This window comes from Lutra lutra, chromosome X, assembly GCF_902655055.1.
Source record: "Lutra lutra chromosome X, mLutLut1.2, whole genome shotgun sequence".
Taxonomy (NCBI): Eukaryota; Metazoa; Chordata; class Mammalia; order Carnivora; family Mustelidae; genus Lutra; species Lutra lutra.
The window spans coordinates 23951179-23972182 of NC_062296.1; the positions used below are offsets into that span (position 1 = coordinate 23951179).

Below are 21004 nucleotides of genomic sequence, written 5' to 3' on the forward strand. Positions count from 1 at the left end.
GCCTCCAGTTAAATAATTGGGCTTGGCATATCTGTGATATCAACTGACCTATTTGATTGTTTTCATTTACATATGTGACTGTAGCCCCAAGTTCAGTTCTAGCAGATAAAATAAAGTCCAGCCCCTTTGCCAACACCTACCAAACACTGGTCTGGGTTTTAAAATTTGAGCAACTACCCAGGCTGAGTTCTTTAAAACCTAGTGACCTAACACTAAATCACTATGCCATTTTGCATAATTGTCAGAGGAGGAAATAGTAGAGCCAGTCTTCGCCTTTGTGTCCAGGCTGTATTCTGCTCACTTTGGGTAGAAAGAATATAATTGTTTAACATTTTAAAAGCAAATAAAAGTGCTTAAATATTTTGTAATTTGCAACTTGAAAAGAAAACAGTAATGGGTTTCCAAGTGCATGTCTTTACTTTTAATGAAGTGTTTATTTTTCATGGTTCTATTGACAATAAAAGAACAGCTCCACATCAAAAGCCTTCAGGGAAGCAGTTTCCATTTGGAGGACAGTGAGATTGCCAATCATTCTGATTTTTTTTTTATAAAGTAAACTCACTAGACTATATTTCCGGATATAGGTTATTGCCTATTATCCCAGGTAATTTTTTTTTTGTCTCTTACTCATATAGGCAAATTACAACACATTATGTACTATATTATAGAAAGATTTTTTTTTTTTTAAATTAACTGACACTGAGATCAGGGGGCTCCAGAATGTTTTAATGAACATGTTTCCATTATCCTCTGTGCTTGTTCATTTTGTTGGAAGAATGATTCATTCATTTCAAATTTGGCAACTTAAACAGCAGCAAATATAATTTTCCTATCACAATGCAAAATCAGTTTATTGCCCTTCCAGACGTTGGGGGGGGGGCCGGTTGTGCCTCCCGTTCCTTTGCCAACAGCATCCTCTGCTGGTACTTGTTATCCATCACATCTAGTGGGATCGACTCAAATTGCAAACGGAGGCCTCCCTGCAACATTACACACAACAGGACATGATTCATAAATCAGTTTTCCACCCTGGTGATTCATTACCAGACATATTTTTTCTGTAAAACAGCACAGCTCAAGGAAGTCATCAAGAATTCAGAAGCTGCAAGAAATACCTTCGTTTGATTAATCATCTCTCTGACCTTTTTCTTCTTATTGAACAGGGTTAATAATACTTGTTATCACTCAAAGTTAAACTGTATTAGCTACCAAGTGATTTTTATTTGCAAAGGCCTGTTATCACTGCCAAGAGGCTTCAAAGTTGGGATTGGTTACATTCCTCAGGTATGACCCCGAGGGACATCTGACCAATGCAACGTTTCCCACCGGAGAGGTCAGCAGCTTCCACAGTGACCTGGAGAAGCTGACAAAAGTGGAACTAGATACTTCCAACCGTGAAAATGTCCTCATGTCAACCAACTTGACAGCAACTAGTACCATATATATTTTAAAACAAGGTAAGGATACTTCCCACTTCACCTGACTGTAGAGGTACCGTGCTTAATGTCTACCATCCAACCTCTGCCCACCGTTAATAAATAGAATTCACTTCTGGCTGAGAAGATGGCTTCTTCTCCTTATTTTCCAGCTATGGGGGCTGAAACCCAAATAAAATCACACCGTTCACAAAGTTCACGTAGCAACATTGGACCACATCTCTATGGGTTCAATTCCTGCCAAATCTGCTCTCCCTTCAAGTCATTTCCCAGCACCCAGCTGTTTGTAAAGCTCTTTTAGGCTCTGATTGGGTTATATTAAAGAAATGAAGTCTGTGCCCCGTCTGAGATTAGCATTCTAAATCAATGCTGACACGGGTGAATAACATGGATGAATTGGGATGCACACCGAGGAAGAATATAAGTGAAACGAGAGAATTAAAGTCTCGTTCTAGTCAGTGAGAAGAGTATGAATGGAAGAAAAATGAAGGGGGAGAGGGATCGAGGGAGGGAGAGTGAGAGAAGAACACAGAAAGGAAGGAAGGGAGGGACGGAGGGAGCGAAGGAAGGTTGCATTTGGAAGAAATGTCTCAGAGGCTGGAGGGACATGGACACAGAGAAATTGTTTTCTCTCTGCCCAGTCATTAAGGACTCTTGTTAGGTTGTGGGGCCAGACACAGAACTGCCCAGAGTTCAGGTTCACTCGAACACGATGAGTAGCAACCTTTGTCAGTGTAACCATTTTGCGGGGTGTGGCAAGGGTGTGCAACTACCAAGTTCAATGCCAAGCTGAACTTCAGCCTCTTCTCCTTCTAGCTCCCAGCATATCAAACTGAGGAGGCCAACCCGCCAGGTCAGAGAAGGATTTCGTGAGGGAGTTCTTTAAAAATGAAAAAGACAAGCCAGAAACAGCCTCCAGTATTAGACAGGAATCTTTTATCCAAGAAACAAGATAGCCCAGCTATGCGAATAACAAGACCCAAACGGACAGAGAGTGCATGTGGCTGTGAGAGTGGTGGTCTAGCCCAGAAGGCATCCGGGTCCACAGCAACCCACCTGCTCATCCTTCCCCACACCCGCCTCCGGAATCTAAACTTGTCTCTCCTCTGCTTCCTGCACTTCCCTTTTTTCCCCTTGTCCTGCTTTGCTCCTCTGCCTACAGAAAACACCCAGAGTACCTATCGGGTGAGTCCGGACGGCTCCCTACGTGTGACCTTTGCCAGCGGGATGGAGATCAGCCTCAGCTCAGAGCCCCACATCTTGGCCGGGGCGGTCAACCCCACCCTAGGCAAATGCAACATCTCCCTGCCCGGAGAGCACAATGCAAACCTCATCGAGTGGCGGCAACGCAAGGAGCAAAACAAAGGCAACATTTCAGCTTTTGAAAGGAGACTGAGGGTAAGGCTTGACCGGATGCGAGATACAGAACTTCTGTTTTATGTTTGAAAACCACAAAGCTGCCCTAATCCAAAGTCCCATTGCAACAAAGCTTTTCTAGGTGACTGACTAGCTTGTATGATATACTAATTCAAGAGAGGGTGCTAATGGCTGATAATGGTTCAGTATCCTTAAATGAACATTCTAATAGGAGCTTTCTTTGTCATTAGCCAGCTAAAGTGCTCTAATAGTAGCAATTTCAGGCACCAAGAAAGTCTGGGTGGAGAAATGTGTTGAGTCAGGAGGCCCTCCAGAATCCCTTTCAGCATGCCTGGGAGATGTTATCGGGTTCACTACCTTGACCCAGCTCCCTGCTTTGGGAGTAGTTTATACTTCGTGTGGAAAGACCAGGCAGGCGCACACGCAAGGATGCAAGACTTAAGGCAACATTTGGACAAAGGCAAATTAAAAAGGAAAAGTCAGTGAATGAATGATATCATTCCCATGAATACATTACTAAAGGCCAGAAGGGTAAATGGCCAGTACTGAGAGTGGACTAGTGGTGTTCTGAGAGCCGCCCAGAGGAAATTAAAGGTTTTGGGGGAGAGAGGGTTCAAGTCCTCACCAAGCACAATTCACTGCAGTTAGCCAGAGATCTCTGTCAAACCTGTCTTTTCTGCAGCACACAAAGCCTACAATCACCGCAGCACTGTGTCTACCTGTCCCTTATTAAGCATTAACCAATGTTCGGATGATATGACCAACTTCCCAAATATAGTAACATTCAATATCAGCCCCAGAGCAACTGCCAGCTCGAGGGAAACAATCACTCACAATTGAGGCCAGGCCGGCTTTAAGCACCTGTGTCAAGCTGGGAGACCTGGGATGCTTGCATTTTCTTCACTCACGGTACAAATTCGCTCACAGTGAAAATGTGGTAACCTTCAGGCTGTGGAAATACAATGAGAGATAACCACCCAGTCCCAGCACGAAACAGTCCAACGAGTCCAAAGGCATGATATGGACAAAATAATGCAGGACAGAACTCATTTTCAATCATTTCTGTTGGTGACACATAGACACAGACTTCAGTGGCCTTCATAATGCCACTAAAAGTTGTCTGCATGTGCAAGTCAATTTGCATGTTTTGATTCTATCGGCAATCTCTATCAGAACATAGATGGGCCCACTGATGGGCCACTGAATTGAGAAGTACAACCAGTGCACATAGTCACACACCTCTCTGTGTGGGAGGCAGTGAGGGTTTCTGTCAGAATTCTAGAAATGGGATCTCCTCGATAGAAATGGTGCTCTGGTGAAGTTAGTTGACCTGGCTTAAGAAATGCGTTTATTGGGGCACCTAGATGGCTCAGTCGGTTAAGCATCTGACTCTTGATCTCGGCTCAGGTCTCAGTCTCAGGGTTGTGAGTTCAAGCCCTATATTAGGCTCCATGCTGCTTGTGGAGCCTACTTAATTAAAAAGAAGGAAAAGAAATTTATTTTCTTTATTTTCTTCACCTGTGAAATGAAAATATCACACTACAGCAAATGACTTATCAACCTCATGGATTCACCATAGAATAATTGTATCAAATAAATGATCTCTTAGTGCCTCCCCCAGTTTATAGCCTCAATAAAACATTATGAACCGTATCATATACAATGTACCTTTGGGTTTTCCCATTCTTTAGGATAACCCATCCTGTACTATGTGACTTTGGGATTTTCCACTTTCTAAGCTAACCCACCATTTTCTCCCTTCCATGTGCACAGATAACGGAGAAATTCTAAACTATAATTTATACCTCATATCCCAAAGTGTTCTTAATGTTGAAAAACTAAGGGCCATAAAACATTTGGGGGATCTTTACTATAAGGAGTGAAGTGTTATTTAGTTGATTCTATTTATAATTGACCCATATCTGGGGTGCCTGGATGGCTCAGTTGATTGGGCAACTGCCTTCAGCCCGGGTCATGATCCTGGAGTCCTGGGATGGAGTCCCGCATCAGGCTCCCTGCTCAGTAGGGAGTCTGTGTCTCCCTCTGACTCTCTCCCCTCTCCTGCTCTCTCTCTATCTCATTCTCTCTCTCTTTCTCTCAAATAAATAAATAAATAAAAATACACAAAGAGAAAACAAAATTTTTTTTAAAAATTGACCCATTTCCCTTCCTGTGGTATAGTTGAGCAGATTTGTGAAACCGGTTATAAAGGCAACAAATTCAGGACCTTCTCTTCTATGTGACTTCCAAGGTACTTCCTGAGGTCCTGCAACAGAATGGAGCCCCTCCTCAGCTGAGTGGTGTTACCATGCATGTCCCTAGAAACCTAACAGCAATCCTCGACATGTTTAGTGCCTTAGAGTTAACAAAATGCTTTCACAGCCAGGATTTTATTTGATCACCACAACCATCAATTTTTGTTATTCCCAACTTACAGATAAGGAGACTAAGGCCCAGAGAGGTTAAGTGATTTGCCCAAAGTCAAACAGCTATTAAGGATCAGAGTCAGCCCTCAAATGCAGGTCTTCACGGAGCGCAGCACTCTTTCCACTACATGATGCTGTGCTGCCTTGTTCCTTAAAATAATTAATCTATAAATCATTGCCCCACTCAGTGGAGCCACCTTGGCAAGGCCTGACTCCTCATTTCAATGCTGACAAAAAGAGACAAATAATCGACTCTAATGTACTGGCAAGTGTGGGTGGAACATGACAACTGGCTGGCCTCCAGGCAGAGTAAGTGGGGAAGAGGCCAGAGAAGGGAAGCTGTTTAACTGGCTGATTTTTACATTCTCTCCCCATCCTTATGCACTTTGTTTACCTCAGTTTCCTCAGTTTCCCCAGATTAGGCAAGTCCGATTTAATGGAGGGCTATGCTCCCCTGACGTAGGTGTGAACCTGGTTTTGACAAGGCAAAATCCTCTTTCCCCGCTGAGTTTACCATTGCAGAGACGGTGCCCCTTCATTTCTGGTAGCTTTTCAAGGGGCAAGCAGATAGCGTTACGAGATGTAACGTTCTCTCTTCCTGGGCCAGATAGACAGGGACCCATTTGTAAGCATACATGTAAAGAATAAGCCTCTCCGATGCCCTCAAGTACCTCAAGGCCTCGGACTGAATCATTTATTTCTCCTGGTGGAGCAGCCATTCCAGAGCAAGAGCAGGTAGGGGTACCAGGGCTCTTGAGACAGAATCCCAGGTCCAGAGAGTCCCACAACATAGAAACCCCTGCTGTACCATAGGAAATAGGACTCCTCTTTGAAAAACCAAACAAAGGTGTGATTGGGGTTTTTAAATGTGCTTGAGCATCAGGTCATAAAACACTAATTGTTCAGGCACAAAATGACAGATTCATTTAAAGGCCCATTGGGTAAGATGATGGGCATTCCAAAAAGCTACCTATCACATCGACCCTAGACCTTCTAGCTCAAAGAAAACGCAGAGAAGGATAGACTTCTCTTGGAGATCAAGCAACAAGCGTTACTCTTCTCCGATGACTGGTGAGGGTTTTGCACACAAAGTCAGGGTCCCCTTCAAGGTGAGCAAGGCAGACTGCTGAAAAACATGATATTCTGCTCAGCCTGGGCAGGCAAGGGATTTGTTACCTCTGGGCCGTCCTTCACCAGCTCCATTAAGTGAAATAAATCACACTAACATCCTGAGATTTCCTTTATTTTAAAAATCCATTTCGCCCCAACCTGAGGTGTGTCTGAATCATCTTCCTTGCAAAGTACTTTTACATCCATTCCATGTATCTGTGTCTGCTGCATCAGCCTGTCCCCATAAATGCATTTCCCCAGACAATGGCAAAATTAGAGATTAGATCACAGAGGAAGCCATTGGGAAAGAATTGGACATTCACCCACAGCAAACCAGTTTAGGAACTTCACCCAGTTTGCACCTTGCCACTTCCACGGATAATAAAACCATTCTAGGAGACATAACCCAGCACTGGATCCCAGAGTTTTTCACAAGATTTCACAGACTGAGATGTGAGGTTACAGCAAAACCCTTGCCCTGCAGCCTCCTTTATGAAAAGGAAAAAAAAAATCCGGGAAGCTTAGCACTTCAAACCAAAGTCATAAAATCAAGTAAGATGATTATGTGTTTACAAGCAAAATGAAGCAAAGACTAATCTAAAACCTCACAATTGATTTTTGTCCCCTCTCTACTCAAAGATAACTGAGAATGGGGTAGATTGGTTTTTCAGCGCAACATGTTTATACGTGATCTGAGCTCTGAAAGGGCAAACAAGCCCAGATACAACACAGAGTCCCAGGCTGACAAATGATGGGGAATTTGGGAGGCAGCCAAAAGGGTTCCAGCATCTCCGTCCATTCTCAGAAAATGCCTTTGCTGACAGGGCACTCAGCTGCAGGCTGCTGGGAGTTGGAGTTCACATCTGCTTCACGCTATTTTAACTTCTTTCTCCCCAGGTTTGGCTGGAGGGATTTATTTTGTGAAAATTTAGATAAGGAGGCTGCTTACAGATAGATGAATCTATTTAAAAAATATATCTGTGGTTCTCAGCCCCAAGTAACAGTGGGTCTACCCCTAAGGAGTCACCGGGCAACTGTGCAGAGTTGGTTTTTGGGGTCAGGAGATTCTTGGAATCATAGAAGCTACTCTATTAATCTTGAGTCAACTCCACTAAGATAGCTAGAAAGGAAGTATTATTTCACATATTATTCCACATGCATATAAACATTAATGATGTGGTATAAAAAATTTCAAGTGTCTGTTGTTACGGTTACACAAACGAATTCACCAACAGGAAAGTATTTCAACAAGAGCAAATTAATATCATGCAAAAAGCATCCCAGGTAAATGATATGGCAGAAGTCAGGTGAGTAGAATGAACAAGATTTTGAGGAAGAACCTATAATCTTGCACCACTTTTCCCATCTATGAAATGAGGGACGTGGGCTGTGCAATCTCTATCATTAGTAGCATTTTCACAACTGATCATGATTAGAGCAGCTAACATTCACTGAGCTCTTACTATGCATAATGCCATATGTGAACTCATTTAGTACTCCTAACACTTTATCGGGTGGCTTCTATTGTTATCATTCTCATTTTAAAGATTAAGAGAGAGGCATAGAGACAGGGCACCTGGGTGGCTCAGTCGGTTAAGCATCCAAAGCTTGGTTTCAGCTCAGGTCATGATCTCAGGGTTGTGAGATTGAGCCCATGTCAAGCCCCACACTGGACTCAGCTCTAGGCATGAAGCCTGCTTAAGATTCTCTCTCTCCCTCTCCCTCTGCAACCTCCTCTCAAGAAAGAAAGAAAGAAACAAAGAAAGAAAGATATAGGAAGGAAGGAAGGAAGGAAGGGAGGGAGGGAGGGAGGAAGAAAGGAAGGGAGAAAGAATGGAAGGAAAGAAGGAAGGAAGGAAGGAAGGAAGGAAGGAGGAGGCACAGAGAGGTCACACACAGCTAGTATGTGGTGATAGCAGAATTTGAACCCAGTCAGGTCAACTCAATAGCCCATGTCCCAAAATCCCTACGGGCAGTAAGATTTTTGTGGGCTGACAAGGTAAGGAGAATGTCTTGGCAGTAAAAAAGAAAAAAGAGGTAGAAGGAAATTCCCTATGGGGTAGTAGCAGTTGATGTTAACATGAAATACACACCCTGTTCATTTATTGGCAAATCTGTGAAATAAAGGAAGCCTAAGTTCGGTTTTGTCAACCTAATAATTATCAATAAAAAATAAAACCTGTAGCATCGTACTGATTGATTTCTAAAAATCAAGTACTAATTACCTTAAAACCATTGAGTGTAGAGTAGCATGTACTAATTTAAAATCAACTGGTACTTTTCTATCCATTCTCATAAATTCATGGAAATTAAATACAGTACATCTCCCAAACTGTGATGTAATTATTTGGCCCAACTCACTTACCTTCTGACTTCTTCAGCAAAAGTTAACAGGTTAATTCAGTTGCACTGTGAGCTGAAATGCTAGATAGCATCCTTGAAAATTCAGCTTTCTCTTCTTTGTAAAAGAAATCATGGGGCACCTGGATGGCTCAGTCAGTTAGGTGGCCAGCTCTTGATTTTGGCTCAGGTCATCATCTCAGGGTCCTGAGATGGAGCCCTGAGTCAGCCTCTATGCTCAGCAGGGAGTCTGCTTGAGGATTTTTTTCTCTCTCTGCACCCCCACCAGGCTCATGCTCAAGCACTCTTTCTGTGTCTAAAATAAATAAATAAATCTTTAAAAAAAAGAAATCAACTGCCATACTCATACTTTACTTAGAGTTCAACACATTTTGTGTATGTGTTTTTATAGATATAATTATATATTTATATAATATAATAATAAGATATATAAATATATTCAGTTAAACCATAGCAAATTGCCCTTTTTGTAGGCCAAAAACAGCCAAATATCTGCAAGCAACTTAATATAATTTTATCCTACTAATTGAATGAGTATTGAATTGGAAGGGTTGAAAGGACTTTCTCTTAAGCAATTAAAATACAAATTCCTAGGAAGGAGAGAGAAAGGCTCTGAGTGGAGACAAAGGACACTTTTCTTTGGAGATTCTGCCCATACCTACCCTTTCAGAGCACTTTGATTTCTGCTAGAAACACAACCTGTGGCTCCTTAGGGCACTTGCTTCCCTCTTTCTTCTCTGGTTCAAGTATGATCAAAAAGCAAACCTTTCTCCTTACTTCTCCTTAGCAAAGCTGAAAAAAAAAAAAAAAGAAGGGAAACCAAAGGATGAATTAAAGCATAGATACTTCCTCCCCCGTGAAAAATTTTTAACAAGTTCAGCTTTCTGATCGCAACATACGTATGGATCATCAGTTGCCAAACTCAGAGGTGTCGTTCAATGTGCAACCTGTCCGAAGAGACCCCTTTTAACTTGGGGCTATTACCAAATTTCACTCCTTTCTATAGCCCCTCCTTTCCAGCACAAGAACTGGTGTAGACTGTTTGGAGGAAGAGTGTTTTGGGGGCAAAAAACAGTTTCCTTCTACCCTTCTAAGTTCTTTGGCTGGTGTAATAATTAAACCGACATAAAACAGATTAAGAGGAGAAAAACAGCATAAGTTTAACAACATGTATACCTCGTATGTACACGAGAGACCCAGGAAAACTGAGTAGATCCCCAAATAGCTAAAGCCAACACCTTAAGTAACATCTCCAGTTAAAGACAAAAGATGTTGGAGATGGGGAGTCAGTTACAGGAAGTTACCAGGAAAGTGACAATAAACAAAGATGCAGTTGTTGTGCTGTTTTAAATCCTCACCTCCTGGTTGCTAAAAGTTTCTACAGATTTAGTGATTCCCCACTTTCTGGTACAGAGAGACACCCTTACAAATGGAAAGTCCCTTATAAATGCAAATGGGTAACTTCACAGTTTTTCAAGAGCTTCTCCTGTGGCTGTTTCTTAAAAATAATCAGCCTAAGATAATTCTTATGTCAAAGAAGCATATTTGGGGGTCGCAAATTCTGCTCCCATGCAAGTGGAAATAAAGATGGATGGCCCACACTTAGGTCAAAGGAGATTATTGTCTTTCAAGCAAACTAGTGTTTGTATGAATGTGAAGCTTTCCCAACCTTGCTTATGACCCCAACAATCACAGGCAATCAGCTTAAATTTGGATTCCTGCCATAATGGCTGGAGCACATAAACACTAAAGGATGAGGATGGGAGAGCCCACCTGTACAAGCATACTCCTTCCCAGCCTTCTCACACGTAGTTTCCACAGGAGATTAAGGGGGACACTCGTGCATCTTTTACTCCTTCACTGCCTTTCAGCTCTTAGCCGAATTTTATAGTAACTTCTCTTTTGGGTTCCTTGACCTGATGCCAATGTGGGAGGTGGAGTTTCCCACACCAAAAAGCAATCCTTGGGACACCAGCTGGCTGTCCTGCAATTCAGTTCAATTCTGGCACTATTTACCAAGAAACAGCATCCGATTCTGTGGGTTAAGGGCTCAGTCCTACAAAACTGCCTCCTGCCCACTACTTCAGATGCCAGTCACCAAGTCCAAGTCGATACCAGTGCCTGATGGACTGGCTATAAATCAGAGCTTCCCACAACCCTTTTGTTGGGTTTGATTAATTTGCTAGAGCAGCTCGCAGAACTGAGGAATATTTTGTCTACAGGATTACCAATTTATTACGAAAGGATATAACTCAAGAAGAACCGGATGCAAGTGATGTAGAAGGCCGGGTATGGGGAAAATGTGTGGAGCTTCCATGCTCTCAGGATGCGCCACTCTCCCAGCATCTCCACTTGTTCACCAACCCCGAAGCTCTCCAGCTTGTCCTTTGGGTTTTTCATTACTTAGGAATGATCGATTAAATCTTTGACCATTGGCAATTGATTCAACCTCCAGCCACTCCGCCCTTCTCCAGAGGTTTGGAGGGAGGTACTGAAAGTTCTAAGCTCTAATCATGTGGTCGGTTTCCCTGGCAACCAGGCCCCATTCTTTGGTTACTTGAGGGCCCTCCAAAGGTTGCCTCATTAACATAACAAAAGGCAGCTTGATCTATCTTATCACAGGAGGTTCCAAGGGTTTTGGGAGCTCTGTGCCAGAACAGGGTCCAAGACCAAATACATAGCCCTTATAAATCACAATATCACACCTTACAAACCTTTGAAAACATTTTTCAGCAATATCTGAATTTCAGAGTACATTATTCGGAAAAAGAGAAGCATGGTTGCCGACAAACTGACAAGCAGAGAGAGAACATTAGGCTGTCGTCCTCTGCTCGCTTTGTACCACTTAACAGTGATCCCTGCTTGTGTAACTATAATGACTTTATTAAGAAATGTGTTCTCGAGTAGTAAACTTAATCTATCAGACAAATAAAACCACAGATTTAGTTGAACTGGAAATCACTTGTTACTTTGGCTCTTTAACTATCATTATAACATAAATTGTAACAGTTACAACCGTCTCTGGGAGTACATGGATATTTTACAGCTGTTGTAAATGAGCGTTATTACAGTTGGAGATATGTGGCTATAAAACCACAGGAAAGGTAGTTGAATAAAGAGCACCTGGTTACGTATAGGTTTCCAAGCCCTGCGTATCAAAAGACAGAAAATATGTGCTTCACTACTGCTTTTTAGGTAATAACAGCAGGTTACTATATCTTTACGCACTACAACACTGCACACATTGGCTACAGATGGTTTAAAGAATCATGATTCCCAATCTGTGTATGTCTCTATTCCCTGAATTAAACCTACCCCTGAGACTAACAGCATTTCCTTTCAAATAATTTAAGTATCTAATCTGTAGTCTACTGCATAGAATTCATGGTGTGGAACATTTGATACATCATTTTTTTTTTTGCAGAAGCTCAAAATTAAGGGCAAATATTATTAGCTAGCTAATGAAGAAACTGAGCCAAAGAGATTTTTTTTTAAAGCAAAGTGCCATACCCTAGTAGAAAAATGAATAAAACATGAGCAGACATTTCATAGGAGACATACATGTCACCAATAGACATTAAAAAAAGTTCATCCTTGGGTGCCTGGGTGGCTCAGTGGGTTAAGCCTCTGCCTTTGACTCAGGTCGTGATTTCGAGGTCCTGGGATCCAGCCCAGCATCGGGCTCTCTGCTCAGCGGGGAGCCTGCTTCTCCCTCTCTGCCTGCCTCTCTGCCTATTGCCATCTCTCTCTCGTCAAATAAATAAAATCTTTTTTTAAAAAAACCACTGCATTACAAAAAAAAAAAAGGTTCAACCTCACTAGTTATCAAACAAATGCAAATTTAAACCACAGTAGCATACCATTTTCCCACTCTCATATTGAGAAAAGTTTACTAACAATGCTAATACTTACTTGATGCTGGTAAAGATGGAATTAGATGGATTTCCCTCCACCCACTAGTTAAGGGGAGTATAAATTTGTAGAAGCTTCGTGCACTATAAACTAATGACTCATGTTGAATCAGGAGCCTTTGATATGTTCTTATCACTTCACCCGGTAATTTCACTTCTTGAGTTCTCTATTAAGGAAATATTTATTTACAAATATGCTCAACAAAATATGAAATATAAAAAAAAGGAAAATAAAAACTCTAACTTCCAACAATAGGAGAAAGAATAAATAATTATCATATAAGAAGATACTATGCAACCATTAAAATCCACATTTTAAGCATATTTAATAATAAAAGGAATGTTCAAGATAAAACATTAGCTAAACAGGAGGACATAGAAGTTTTAAGTACAGTCCTCGTATTTTTGGAATGTATGAACAGATTGTGCATAAAAGAGAGATGAATGGAATGCAGCCAAGTATTAACAGTGATTAACATTGGAGAGTGAGATTACAGGTAATTATTTTCTTTTTATATTCCTTTATTTTCCAATTTTTCTGCGATGAGAAAACATCACTTTTATGATGGAGAGTGGTGTTTGAAGAAACTATTCTGAAAACCACAGTGAGCAAGGGAAGACTGGACTTTGAAATGAGAATGTGGGCTTTGCAGTTGTAGGAGTGGAAAACTTTTCCCATCTTCCTTTCTAGGTTCTTTGGTTGGTCTAATAAAATTTACGTGAGACAGATTAATAAGAGAAAAACAAATTTACTTTTGTACTTATGAAGGCTCCACAAAAACACAAGAGGCTCAAAGACAGTCAAGGCAATATGAGGCTTATATACCATCCTGAACTAAGGAATGGGAGAGGGGCCTGGGGCTTCAAAGGGGAGGAGGGTAATTCACAGGACAAGAATAAGAGCAGATGTTTGGTAATTAGATGTTTGTTCTGCCATACAGATAGGTCATTCAGATACAAAGAAATCTCAGCTAATAGCTCTCTTCCTGACCCAGGCCCCCTATCTAAATTCTTTTAGGTGCTTAAGGAAGAGGTAAAAGGTTTTCTTGAGGCTGCTGGGTCTTGACCAACCTCAGCTCACAATAATACACATGCCAAAGTGGCATGTTATGGGCGGCATATCCTGCTCCCATTCACAGTTGTCTGGCTACTAAGATAAAAAATTCTGTCTGGATCTTATATGTGGAATCATTAAAAAAAAAACTGAATTCAGGTACAGAGAATAGGTTGGTGTTTGTGGAGCAGGGGGTGGGGGGCAATGAGGGAAATAGGTGATGGTGGTCAAAAGTGTAAACTTTCAGTTATGAAATAAAGAAGTCCTGTGGGGGACACCTGGGTAGCTTGGTCGGTTAATGCCTTCAGCTCAGGTCATGATCCCAGGGTGCTGGGATGGAGTCCCATGTTGGGCTCCTTGCTCAGCAGGGAGTCTGGTTCTCCCTCTGCCTGCTGCTCCCCCTGCTTGTACTCTCTCCCTCTCACTCTGTCCTGTACTCTCTCTCTGGCAAGTAAATAAATGAAATCTTAAAAAAAAAAAAAAAAAGATTATTCAGAAGCCCTGGGGATATAATGGGCAGCATGGTGACTATAGTTAATGCTATATCATATTTTTGAAAGTTACTGAGAGAGTAGGTATTTTTTAAGATTTTATTTATTTATTTGAGAGATAGAGTATTAGAAGGATGAAGGGCAGAGGGAGAAGCAGACTCCGTGCAGAGAGCCGGACATGGGACTCCAGGATCACGACCTGAGCTGAAGGCAGACACTTAACCAACTGAGCCACCCAGGTGCCACTGAGAGAGTAGTTCTCATCACAAGTTAAAAAAAAAAGTTCTCATCACAAGAAAACAAATTGTAACATGTGTGGTGATGGATGTTAACGAGACTTACTGTGGTTATCATTTCACAATATATACAAATATTGAATCTTTATGTTGTACACCTGAAACTAATATAATGTTATATGTCAATTTTATCTCAGTTTAAAAAATAAAAATTTTTCAATAAAAAATTTTTAAAAAGCTGTTTTTGTACCAAGATTTTAAAATTGAACTCTTGAGACCCCTAGAGGTTTCACGATTGGGTTTCAGAGCCCCCTGGAGATTTTATTTATAGTGTACATGTATGTGTTTACGTGCATTTTTCTGGGGACACAGTATGTACCTTTAAGATATTTAAAAGGACCCTTGAGGGGCGCCTGGGTGGCTTAGTGGGTTAAGCCCCTGCCTTTGGCTCAGGTCATGATCCCAGGGTCCTGGGATCAAGCCCCGCATCGGGCTCTCTTCCTCTCTCTCTGCCTGCCTCTCTGCCTACTTATGATCTCTCTGTTAAATAAATAAATAAATCTTTTTTAAAAAATAAAATAAAAGGATCCTTGAGGGCGCCTGGGTGGCTCAGTGGGTTGGGCCGCTGCCTTCGGCTCAGGTCATGATCTCAGGGTCCTGGGATCGAGGCCCGCGTCGGGCTCTCTGCTCAGCGGGGAGCCTGCTTCCCTCTCTCTCTCTCTCTCTCTGCCTGCCTCTCTGTCTACTTGTGATCTCTCTCTGTCAAATAAATAAATAAAAAAATCTTTAAAAAAAATAAAATAAAATAAAATAAAATAAAAGGATCCTTGACCACAAAAATGAAAAATAAACATAAAGTTTAGCTGAGTAGCGAGTGAATCAGTTTAGTTCAATTATGATTAATGTAGTCAACGCCTAATGTTGGTTTTTTTCTCCCTTCCTCATTAGCCAAATATTTAACATTCTGTTCCGGATCCTGTTGACAATTTCTACAGATACAGATCTAGTACCCCAAACTATAATGACCTTGGAATCTGACACATGGACCCACTGAAAAGCCTAACCCAAATGAGGAAAGTAATCATCATATTTTTAAAATAACAATTACCAGTATTATTTTTACATTTCACCAGGTACCTGTATATGTAATCTTATTTAATTCTTAGCACAACTCTGTGGTATGAGGTGATAATATCACTCCCATTTCACAGTTAAGAAAACTAAGCCCCGGATAAAAGAAATGACTGTTGCACAGACAGGAGCTAATGAAATGGCTCCTGACTCCCAGGTCACTGCTGTTGACCCATTTCAAAGTCTCTGGTTTTTTGTTTGAAGGAGAACAGAAATTGCCACCCTAAAATATGCCTTTTGGGCATAAAAATTATTGTAGGCTGATTTTTTTTTCCTGAGAGTGCATGCACATTTGCGTGCATGTGCAGTCCCAGGGTGGTGGGACAGAGGTGGAGGGAGAACCCCCACCAAGCTCTACGCTCGGGGTCTGGAGCTCCACTAGGAGCTTGATCCCACCAGCTCCAGATCATGAACGCAAGATCATGACCTGAGTCAAAGCCAAAAGTGAGCCTCTTAGCCGACTGAGCCACGCAGGCACCCCTGGGCTGATTTTAAGAAACAGCAGACACAGAAGCTCTGAAAACTGAGTAGAAGTTTACCCTTGTGTAAGAGGCGTCTATGTTTGTAAGGGAGAGCTCCATTTGCAAGCGTGTCTTCCTCTCGGCACCAGAAAAGGGAGGATGGCTGTAAGTCTCTGGAAACTCCTATCAGTGGAAAAGGCGAGGACCTAAATCTGCATAAAAGCGTACCTGCTTTACTGTGCTCTGCCTGAAAAACCTGCCTTAACTGGACTTCCCTCCTCCCCACCCCCAACATCTTTTGTCTTTAGCTCCAGGTGGATTTAAGTGGCCGACTTCAGGATTGTGAATGCACTTGATGAGAGGAAACAAAACAACGCTAAAAATGTGTCTCGTATCTGTTTTGTAGGCCCATAATCGAAACCTGCTCTCCATAGATTTTGATCATATAACTCGCACGGGAAAGATCTATGATGACCACCGGAAATTCACCCTTCGAATTCTTTATGACCAGACTGGACGACCTATTCTGTGGTCTCCTGTAAGCAGATATAATGAAGTGAACATCACATATTCACCTTCGGGATTGGTGACGTTTATTCAAAGAGGGACGTGGAATGAAAAAATGGAATATGACCAGAGTGGAAAAATAATTTCGAGAACTTGGGCTGATGGCAAAATTTGGAGCTATACCTACTTAGAAAAGGTTAGTATGTCGGGAAAATAAACTAGTTTTGAGTTTCTGAATAAGAATATTGAAAATGGCCCTAAATTACCAATCATGGTGAAGAGACCTACAGGAGTCTATTCTGGCTGTTCTGCTCTGTAGAAGTAAAAACAACAACAAAATGTACCTATAAGGATAAACAGCTTTTCTGTTAAAAACGTCCCCCAACCCCACACTCTGCCAGGTACTCTTGGAAACTGAAGTCAGGATAATGGCTTAGCTTTCTCCTCATTTGAGCGTATTTGTTCATGCTTTTGAAAAGGTATCCTTATTATTATGAAAGCTCATACTGAGGTAAAATAGGTACAAAATTATAAAATTGTGTGTTAATGTATCTCAGCTCTGGAGAAGAGCCTCTTAGAGGATACGAAATTCTAATTTTGTTGGGATAATCAGTGAAGTTTTAGTAAGTATACATTTGAGGACTAATCTTCACAAGTAATCAGTCTGAGCAAATGAAGGCAGTGGGGCTTCATTGGTAATAGTCCTCTGTGTGTACAGTGAGTCTCCAACAGCACCCGTAATGGGAGCCTGTGGGCTCCTGTCTGGTGGAAATAGACAAGGATTTTAATCCCATCCCTGGAACCATTTGTCAAACAGCCCCCACAGGGCAAAATCAGTAGCAGAGAACAATAAGAGAGAATGATGTCCATCTACCATCTCAATTTCTGATGTCCTAAGATGGCATCTCTTATTTCCCAAATCTGTCCATTCAACTGAATTCACCAGTCCTGAGTTAATTCTTGGGAAAACTGAAAAAATGCTTTCCCTTGAGGATTCAAGGGTAATCAGTGCACATTAACCCCTAGAAGTTCTTATAGAAGTCATAGGAGCTTATAGCTCCCATGACAGAATTTCACTATTTGTACCCAATAATGTCAGGCCTTTTTGACACACTCCCCAAAGTTTTTTTTTTTTTGGGGGGGAGGAAGTGTGCCAGTGGTTGTCTGTCATTATAAAACTATAATACAACTTCCCAGAGGCAGTTGCTGGGGAACTTGCCAAGTTGGAAATGCCTAGGAGATAAAGCAGAATTTCGCTTGGGAACCTGGGTAAAGAAGAGAGTTCTTTGTTCTATCCACCCCTTGTCTGCTGAAGAAATAAATCAAATTTATCACCTATACTCTACACTGGGAACATCTGAATCTTACAGAGTGGGTCTTTCCTCTTGAATTTTGATAATAAGAATTATCTGAAAAAATCCTATGGCTTATGTCCACAAAGGACTAAACCTGGCACAAAGTTCCCTGAATCCAAAAAAAAGATACCACTGATTATTAGATTCTAGGCTGATTTGTTTTTCGAGGAATGAGGATGGGTTGGCACTAACCCTTCCACAGGTCATAGATGGTGGCTAGTGGAGTAGCCAACACTCCCTAGGAATGTGCATGGGTTTGAACTCATAACTTCATTAGGATCATGGTTTGGCCACTGAGCTCTGTCTGCCTGTAGACAGTAGCATCTGAGTCTCTAAGACTTTACCTTTAGGCTGCCCATACAATAGCGAAAGAGCCTATTAAAAACGTATAGCTCTTCATACAGCCTCTTCGACACCGACGAAGAAATTTTATTTTTTCTCTTTTCTGAATTAACTATTTCAACAAACTTTCCTGAGCAAAGAATCATGTGAAGGAAACTCCAGGTAAGTTCGCTTTGCTCCAGAAACTGAGTTGGCAATCTCTTTAAAAACAAATAAAACTGTGAGACTGCTGGTGTCTGCAGTGGACAGAAATAAGACGTGACTGATGTATCATCTATCAAGAGGAGCCCTAGTGCCTTCCAAAGAATACTTTACTGGCCAGTGAGACAAACTGAAACACTTGTGCCTTTTAGTTGACTTTTGTCCCTTTCTTGAGTTCACATTTAATTTGTTCTCTAATGAAAAGGTAGCCCCAGGGCTCCTGGGTGGCTCAGTCAGTTAAGCGTCCAAATCTTGATCTCAGCTCAGGTCTTGATCTCAGGGTGGGGAGTTCAAGCTTGGTTTTGGACTGGTTGCTGGGTGGGCGTGGAGCCTACATTTAAAAAAAAAATGGATAGCCCTTGACTTAAACAATCATATTATGCAAAACTCAGAACCTGCAAAATAAACAACTATGGAATGGTTCTTTACTTTCCAAAAATCATTTATCATGAGATTGATTTTTTTTAAGATTTTATTTATTTATTTGACAGACAGAGATCACAAGTCGGCAGAGAGGCAGGCAGAGAGAGTGGGGGGGAAGCAGCCTCCCTGCTGAGCAGAAAGCCTGATGTGGGGCTCAACCCCAGGACCACGACGGGAGCCGAAGGCAGAGGCTTTAACCCACTGAGCCACCCAGGAGCCCCTGTCATGAGATTGATTTTATTAACGTTATAATTACCAGAATAATAACTAATCCACTGAATAGTTATGAGGATTAAATGAAATAACTGAATATAAAGCACCCAGAACATCTAATCATAAAATAAGTTAGTTTTTTCCATTTACGTAATGCATTATAGCATTTATTTTTCCAGTCGCTAACAAATGCTACTTACTTACTGCTACTTAAAGGAATATTAAAATAAGAAAGAACAGAAGGAAGGAAAGGAGGAAGGGAAATGAAGGAAGGAAAAAAGAAGAAAATTAAGGCATTTTTGAAATTGTGATTCTAGAAAATAAAAAGGGAAGGAATATTGAATTTACCAAAATCCAATGTACACGTAACTTTTGCAGTGAGGTGGTGAGGTTCTGTATCTTCCTGTGCTCTTTTCAGTCCTCTCTTTAACATGGTCTTTGCTGGCACATTCTTTCACTATGTCTGGGGCAGAGCAAAGACAAAGAGACAGGCTTTTGTAGTATATTTTAAAGTAAGAATTCTCAAGCTTGAAAATGTATACCTCATTTTATGCCTCAAAATACCTCTGTAAATTTGCTTGCCATCCCTATACCATGATATATTTAAAAGCAACGGCAAATATTTCACCTTAATGTACAGAAATTTTGTAGAGATCGTGTGACTTCCTCTAGAGCAGTGCAAGTTATGTGTATCATTTTCATGCACAATGGTCTGCAGCCATTAGGAGAAAAATAATTATTTGGGTAATAGCTGTGGTTGCTTAAATGATCTCTTCTCTATTAAAAAAATCAATTATTGTTTCTTAAATTTTCTCTATGTGGTCATTAATTCTCTATCTTGATTTATGAGACTTCTCTGAGTTAATTATATTTTGAAGACTTGTGGAGCTAAAATTTTGTATTAACGGTAAATGTAAATCTTCCGGTTTCCTAAAATCGTTCCTAAGGACTTCATTTTTAAGATGCACTTAAAGATATTTTATAATCATTTAATAAGATGTTTTGTCTGATACATTTACACAAAATTGCCTCTTAGGGGCTGAAATTTTCAAAGGCTACCTAAGGGATACAATGCCAGTTGCCTTGAGCTTCCAGGTGGCCCCACACTGCCATCTGGTGGTTATTCGGGTGCTTTAACTTCTCAAATTTCTACCATCGCTCATTTCTATTCTTGTTCAAATGAATATACATGCTTGCTCTTTTTTTCTTCTTTACAATGTCTTTCACGATCTCACAACGCATGAAAAAAATACAAAGTCTCCCACTCTATTGTTTAGACTCAGAAGAAATGCCCTTTTTTTCCTGCTGTAGCCACACGGTGAGCTCTGGATGGACCCATAAGCATTGTTTTTGAACAAACTGATAATAATGCCCACCCAAAGCGAAAAAGCAGCCAAGTGAGAGCTAAATGGCATTCTGGCAACACAACAGTTACATTCACGAGATTTCTAATCACGTCATCCACATGCCTGCCATTGGCAGAAAGCTTTAAAACAGGGCAGGGAGCTTTTGAGACTGCACAGCATGAGCAGCACCTAGGACAGGGTCCGGCAGTGGTTCACTGCTGAGCGATGGATGAGACAGGGGAGAGAACACAATGGCAATGTGCTATAAATGTTTGGCAAGGCACGCACAGCGACTGGAAAAGGCATGGCCCGGGCAGGCTGGTACTAGATAATGTGTGGGAGCCATATGGTGATTGTCCTGGCCCGCATCACAGGTGACAGATGTCATTTGTTCATGGCAAACTGACAGAAGAGACTGGAAAGGAGCTGAGAAGTCTGACTTTGAGCAGAGAGCTAATGCAAAGGCATTTTTCACCAGCTCCCTCCAGGTTCTGTTGGTTCCGCCTTGGTCAAGGAGGTGGCTCTCCCTTCATGTCCTCATGCCAAGTCTCCTGCTTCTGGTCATTGGGGGGTTTTCGGAGCTGCAGGTTGTCCCCAGGTGATGAGGTGACTGGCTTGTGGCA

The 21004-nt window shown here is 41.5% G+C and overlaps 1 protein-coding gene across 6 annotated transcripts in view; it reads left to right on the forward strand.

The window, feature by feature from the left end:
- The window catches only part of TENM1 (teneurin transmembrane protein 1), a 785443-nt gene that overhangs the window by 753718 nt on the left and 10721 nt on the right, over window positions 1–21004 (forward strand). For all 6 annotated transcript variants that reach the window (XM_047716031.1, XM_047716030.1, XM_047716033.1 and 3 more), the window contains 3 exons: window positions 1285–1457; window positions 2599–2834; window positions 16401–16697. In XM_047716031.1, the coding sequence (XP_047571987.1) occupies window positions 1285–1457; window positions 2599–2834; window positions 16401–16697 (706 nt within the window). The remainder of the gene's footprint in view (window positions 1–1284; window positions 1458–2598; window positions 2835–16400; window positions 16698–21004) is intronic.